Source organism: Syngnathoides biaculeatus, chromosome 13 (assembly GCF_019802595.1).
Source record: "Syngnathoides biaculeatus isolate LvHL_M chromosome 13, ASM1980259v1, whole genome shotgun sequence".
NCBI classification, from domain to species: domain Eukaryota; kingdom Metazoa; phylum Chordata; class Actinopteri; order Syngnathiformes; family Syngnathidae; genus Syngnathoides; species Syngnathoides biaculeatus.
The window spans coordinates 4897093-4903993 of record NC_084652.1 but is presented as its reverse complement, the minus strand read 5'-3'; the positions used below and the strand labels follow the sequence as shown (position 1 = coordinate 4903993).

The following is a 6901-nucleotide window of genomic DNA, read 5'->3' as shown; positions in this document are numbered from 1 at the left end:
CACTATGAGAGCCAATTCAAAATAAATCAAATATTAGCACTATCACAGATTTATGGAAGTATTTTTGGGAAATAATTCATATATTGCAGTTTCTTTCAACCCCACTTGCTTGATGAAGTCGGATCAAAAACTTTTTTAAATGTCAAAAAATACATTTTACTATATAGCCGCACTCAAAACCGGTCATGTGAATTTTTTTTCAATATATTTTCATCCAGCTTTATCTTTCATGCAAGTGTACCTAATGAAGTGAGCAGCAACTACCTTTCCAATTACAGGGAACACAACTTCAGAGTAGACCCCAATCCCACCCAAAATCCCGGAAACACGGGCTGACTGAAGGTGGCCTGGACACTGTAAAGCGGAAACATGCGGTCAGAAATGTTGTAGAAGGACAAAACCCCGGCCCGGTAGTCCAGATAGACTCCGATCCTCTTGGCGCACGGCGCAGCCGCGTCGGCGCTCCGTTTGTCGTGGCGGAAGGTGCACGCGGCGTTGGAGCAGTCCAGGCTCCAAGACTTGGCGTTGTGGCCCAGCTTGCTGTCGCTGCCGCCGCCGCTCCGGCTCATGCTGCGGTAGCAAACGCCGACGGAGGCCCCGCCTTTGCCGGCCCACGCCACCTCCCAGTAGCAGCGACCCGCCATGCCGGCACGACACAGTACCTGGGCCCACTTGCTGAAGCGCTCCGGGTGATCCGGGTACGGCTGGGCCTCGGGGCGCGTGGTCGCCGCCCGGTGGTCTTCGGACAAACTCAGGTAACGGTTGGCCGTGTTGGGGTCCAGCGTCAAGTCTTGGTAATCTGCACATAGCAAATCAGTTTCTAATTCCATTGACAGCTTTTGAAAGTGGAAAAATTTTACTCACAGTGTAAAAAATCCTCTCTTGTCTTCGGGTCAGACTCGTACAGAATGTGAGCATCTATTGCAACTAGGAGAGGAGAACAGGAAAAAGAAAATTAGACATTCATCCATTTTTGACACGACATTATTTGCCTTCGTTCGGCCCGCAAGCAAGCTGGACTTTGAACCAGAGACGAGATCCCATCATGGTTTGGGTGCCATCTCATTGCAGGCCACATACCTGGAGTGTAAAGACCAGCGCTCACATTCAACTCAGCGCCTCTTTATGCCACATCTTAACTTTTGCTGGAATACGTCATCGGGTCAAGGAGATGAAAAGGTGGTTGTGGTCCAATTGGATATTATTTTTAAAAGTCTAGTGAGAAACTTAAGCGCCTTTGCATGTAAACGTGGCCACTAAATATTGCCGCCATCGACATTTGCGACTTCTGTAAAGTTGGTCAGAAGTTTCAATCATTCATCCATCCATTTTCTTTGCCGCTTATCCTCACAAGGGTCACGGAGAGTGCTGGAGCCTATCCCAGCTGTCAACAGGCAGGAGGCGAGGTACACCCTGAACTGGTTGCCAGAGATAGAGACAAACAGCCGCATGCACAGTCACACCTAGGGGCAATTTAGAGCACCCAATTCATGTTGCATGTTTTTGGGATGTGGGAGGAAACCGGAGAAAACCCACACAGGCTCGGAGAGAACATGCAAACTCCACACAGGTGGGACCGGGATCGAACCCGGGACCTCGGGACTGTGAGGCCAACACTTTACCAGCTCATCCACCGTGCCGCCTGGTCAGAAGTCACTAATGCAAAAGATTAAGATCCAGGCACCGTTCTCAAACTGTTTTAGAATTAAAGCAAAAAGCGAGAATCCAAAGAGGCCCTTACTTAGTCTTCAAGAACAAAAAAATGCATGTTTTTAAAATATTGGAGAAAATTCATGCAAGTGTGGGGAAATGTGTGCCAAATCTGCCCAAGAGAGCCCGAGCCAAGATTCAAGCTCACCACTATCCCACCACGCTACTACTTTTGCTTTTACAAATTTAAATAAAAATCAAATCCAGATTTTGTGCCAATTTATTGACATGTTAGTATTAAACAAAATGATCTCAAGAGTAAATAAAATGCTGCATAAACATCAAAAGGATTCTTGCTTCTTGAATCCAATCCCGTCATGTCGCTTTGATGACAACTTTATTTCCGTACCTTTGGTCTTTTCATTTGGCATGCTGGTTTCCTTCAGTGAAATCACTGCAAACGGAGAGGAGGAAAACGTTATTTATCGCATATTACTGTGAAGTGAGTCTTTATGTTTTCATTTGCGGTACTTGCCTTTATCGGAGATCCTGTCAAATTCCCTCTGGAGGTTCTGGTCCAGATCCACCCTCAGCTCCGCCAGCCCTTCTCGCATTCTTTTGTACATAAAGTACGGGAGCGTGTCCGTCTCGGGAATTTGCACCGACTTGGACGGGAAACGAAGCGATCTGCACCTCTGGAATTAAAAATGATGATTATTTTTTTTTTAAATCAGAGAAAAGGCCTGGCTGATAAAATACAATCTTGTGATTTGACTGAATGAAAAAAAGACTGGAAAAATACCCGGGGGTCTTTTTTTTTTTTCCTATGCAATTTAAAAAGACGGAATTCTATCTACAAATAAAAAAAATCATGTCTGAAAATGAAAATCTGATTTTCTTTTTCCCCTTTATAGAAAATGCAATGACTTTTTGGTTTTTGGCTCCTTGGATTTTCTTTATTCCTCCAGTTTAGCCCTCGCCTTAACTTGGAGTAACATTTACAGAGATGATCATAAGTTTTTTTGGACAGATATGAAAAGAAGTGGCGCCTTTTGGGGGGGGGGGGGGGGGGAGTCTCTTTCAGCAACATGATTCATTATAAATGAACATTTGAAAAGTTCAAAAATACAAAATGAGCCAAAAAGCATAGCTCGCCTGGTTCACATGCACTTTTAAAAAATGACATTGAGGTCCTTGGACGTGCAATTTCTTTCCCAACCTCTTTTTTCGGGAATTCTTCTATAAGCATCCTGCACAGCAGTCAACGAATCAACATGTAATTTTTTTTCCTACTATCGTATTCCTAATTTAGTACTTTTTCACACAGCAATCTATTCTGAATTTGCTATGTTCCATTTTTGAATAAAGGGATGGAAATTAAAACTTTTTTTCCAATCAGTCCAGTCCAAAAATAATGGACTGATCATTCAATTACTAAAATAAGTTAGTTGCAGCCTCCGTGTTTTTAGTAAAAATACCTAAAGTTGCTAGTTGACAGCTGGGATAGGCTCCAGCACCCCCGCAACCCTTGTGAGGATAAGCGGCAGAGAAAATCTCCCCGTGCCTGCGTGGGTTTCCTCCGGGCACTCCGGTTTACTCCCACATTGCAAAAACATGCACCATTAATTGGACACTCTAAATTGCCCCTAGATGTGATTGTGACTGTCTCTATGTACCCTGTGATTGGCCAGCAACCAGTTCAGGGTGTAACCCCGCCTCCTGCCCGTTGACAGCTGGAATAGGTTCCTGCACTCCCTGCGACCCTTGTGAGGATAAGCGGCAAAGAAAATGGATGGATGGAAGTTAGTTGCGGCCTTAAATTCCATTCATCTGTGTTTTTAAGTAAAAACCCCTGAAGTTGCTAGTTGACAGATGGGATAGGCTCCAGCACTCCCCGCGACCCTTGTGAGGATAAGCGACTAAGAAAATGGATGGACGGAAGTTGCCTAACATAGTGAACAAATCTAAATGTTAGCAACACTAACTGCTTTTGTGAAGTAGGTCCTGCGGCCTTGTTGTTAGTGTAAGCAATGCACATCAGCAAGGATGCACTTTGAACTGCGGTGCCGAATTAATCCCGAAAACGGATTCACGGCCAGTCCGACCTCACAATCGGTAAACTTGTAGAGTCCGCCTGCCGCCACGCACCTGAAGAAAGTGGAGGTGGTCGTCGCTCCGGCAGAGCTTGTCCAGCTCGGCCTCGCTCCTTCGCACTTCCGCCGTCTCCCGGTCCAGCTTGTCCTGCAGCTGCTGGGTCTGCGCCAGGGCCGCCCGCTCGCGCCCTCGGATGGCCTCCTTCACTTCGCACCGCTGCTTCTCGATGGCGCGGAGCAGTTTGGAGAACACCCGGTCGCTCTCCTCCTCCGCTGCCTCGGTGGCGTGCTAATAAAAAAAATGAAAAAAAAAAAAAAAAAAAAAAAAAAACGTGACAGGAATTCGTTGAACGTACGGTGGAGTTACGACCCTTGCGCCAGACAGCCAGAGATGGTATTGATTAAATAGCATACATTTTAACACCCATGCTAATGCTAACACGCAAACACTCGCTAGGTGACTGCGTCACGCATCAAAAATCTGCCTGTCCAGGCATCGTCACCGAAATCACCTGAGTGGTCATATTGCCGGTCAAGCAAAACATTGTTCAATGCTAAGTCGGTTGGAGACGACACGAAAATATGTCTCCCAGAGTTTTGTCCGATACCGTTAAACATTTAGAAGGTGATAATAAACGAAGGTACGTGGAAAAACGAGAGACACTTGGCATACACGACCTGTATTTAATGCCGAAGTCGATGTTTTCGCCGATAAGAAATTGGACTTAACCTGCTTCCGCTTGTCTTGGACAACTGGATCTACACAAGAATCTGGTGAGTAAGTCGTCGAGATTTACATGGAAAAGTTTGAAAGCCTAGAAAGGTCTGGACGCGTACAAATACTTCGTTGCTGGATCTGATCTCAACGGGGTGACGGCTGGTGAACGCAGAAGCGTGTTCAGCTACACCTTAACTTTTGCCGAAATTTTCAGCTCGCATTCAATACAAATACCAATATTTAAATAAATGATCCTAGTTTTACACAAACTCGCATTTATTAACTATGAGTGGGGAAAAAAAAAAAAAAGAGAGGACAAGCGAGTCGGCTCCTTCGTAGCGTTCCCCAAGAAGTATTTATAATGCCAAGTTGGCTCATTTGAGAACAATGCGTTAAAAAAAAATAAAAAATAAGACCGCCAACGTACACGGAAGCGTGTCGCGGCCACACGTTAAACTTCGGTAAATCTCTCCGGGACTGATTTTTTTTTTTTTTTAAATATGCATTGTTCTCAAATGAGTCCAATGTGTATTTAAAAAAAGAAAATAAACCACTGGGATAGGCTTCAGCCCCAGTACGAGGAAGCGTGTTGGGGTCACACGTTAACCTATGTCGACATCACTGTGTCCGATGGTTTATTTTCTTCAAAGTTCTTTAAAATATTGATACGGACACACACTCACTTTGATGTATTTGACCACATAGTGAAGTTCCTTCTCCACTTCCTTAATGTTCTGCGCGCACTTCAAAGACGCTTCTTGGAGTTTTTTCTGCAAAAACAAATATCACACAAAGTTTTTAGTCCCTCCGGCATCTAGAAATGAACTCGAATGATGAACTTGCCAAACTGGCGCAAATCTTTCAAACAATAAAGAAAAAGGAAACCTGCTGCGCCGCCCGTTCGTTCCCCGGCCGCACGACGTCGTGGTTCTTGTGGCCGTCGATGCAGTGCGAGCACAAGATGTGATGGTCGGTCCGGCAGTACCGCTTCAGCGGCTTTTGGTGTTGTGGACACAGCGTCTCCCCAACAGCGCCGGACTGTGATCATAAAAATATATTCCAAAAATAAAATAAAATGTACGTACTCGGTTTCAGTTGGCCCTCTTAATTTTTCATTTTCAAGTTTTCAAATGGAATCGTCAATAGATATTTTTAACAATATTGTAAAACGAGTTTGAAAGGATACTGCAGTATTTTGAGATTGTAGTGACACGGTTTCAATAATTATACTCTGTTAGGGCTGTATCCATAATTCACAACTTCTAGCTATTTGTGTTCAGCGTTATTAAAAATATTTGGTTGATAAAACAGCTAAAGGTGAATACTGATGGAAGACAAAATGGCTCCTTTTCCAGATAATTACAGGGAAAATACATCTTACATTTCCGAAGTTTTTTCGAATGTATTTTACAGAGTTTTATTTTATGGTAGTTGGGTTTTTTTTCTTTTTTTAAACAAACACACCCGACAAGCAACCGTACGTGCCACAAAGCTTTTGTAAATCTGAAAATAAATCTCAATAGAGTGTTTTCGAGTCGACGATGAATTTGTTTTGACGTAAAATAAAGTGAATGTGCAGATGTGAAATGTAGTTTATGATTTTAAACACTGTACGTACCTCGCTCGACGAGCATTTAACCACTGTTTATTTTCGTCAGTTTGTTTTTATATGTTAATAAAAGATAAACGAGCGTTTCTTTACCACGTGACATTCAATCTCTTATTAGCGTGGTTCATAATTTGGTGAAACTTCATCGCTTGTGTGGCTACCTTGGGAGCCGCGACCCCGCCGCGTCCCCGCCCACGGAGTCGCTCCTCGGCCGGCTTCTCTCGGACTCCGCTCCGGACGAACTTCTCCACCAGCTCGCCCAGGACCGTGTTCCGATTGAGCAGCGGTCTCGGCTTGAACTCCTGGCGGCACTGCGGGCAGCTGTACTGGGCCTTCTGCGGATTGCCTCTGCCCCAGTAGTCCTCGATGCAACTCAAGCAGTAGCTGTGGCCGCACGGGATGGTCACCGGGTCCCGCAGAACCTCCAGACACACCGAGCAGGTGAATTGATCCTGTTCGATGGAAATCGTGGAAGTCGTCGCCGACGCCGCCGGGACGCCTGACGCCATTTTGCTCCCGTGAGGCACAAAAGTGGGTGAGTGGGCGTGGCTTACAGGTGCGTAGCTAAAGATTGCACCTGCTGCAGCGGGAAGCTGTGACGTCAAAAATGCGTTGGTGGAACTTGGAATCGCCACAATGACGTAGAATAAAAGTCCGCCATGTTGGTATTGCCCATTTTCAAATTGGAGTACGCACTGATCTTAAAAAAAAAAAAAAAATGGATAGCGCATACACATCGAGCGGTATGTCTATTAGTCGTAGCTCGTTGGCCGCCATCTTGGTACTCCAAAAACGTGTGCAGGACGTGGTTTACTGGTGGGATTACGGTGG

General features: G+C 45.1%; 1 protein-coding gene across 1 annotated transcript; it reads right to left on the bottom strand.

Moving 5' to 3' along the window:
• Positions 1-90: 90 nt before the first annotated feature.
• On the bottom strand, positions 91-6728 carry LOC133510688 (tripartite motif-containing protein 16-like protein). Its single transcript, XM_061838903.1, has 8 exons — positions 6232-6728; positions 5347-5481; positions 5145-5231; positions 3799-4032; positions 2186-2345; positions 2060-2104; positions 865-927; positions 91-799 (listed from the first exon to the last, which is right to left on the bottom strand). Exons 1-8 carry the CDS (start codon positions 6577-6579, stop codon positions 273-275), a joined length of 1599 nt encoding a protein of 532 aa, XP_061694887.1. The 5' UTR covers positions 6580-6728; the 3' UTR covers positions 91-272.
• Between the last annotated feature and the right edge of the window lie 173 nt (positions 6729-6901).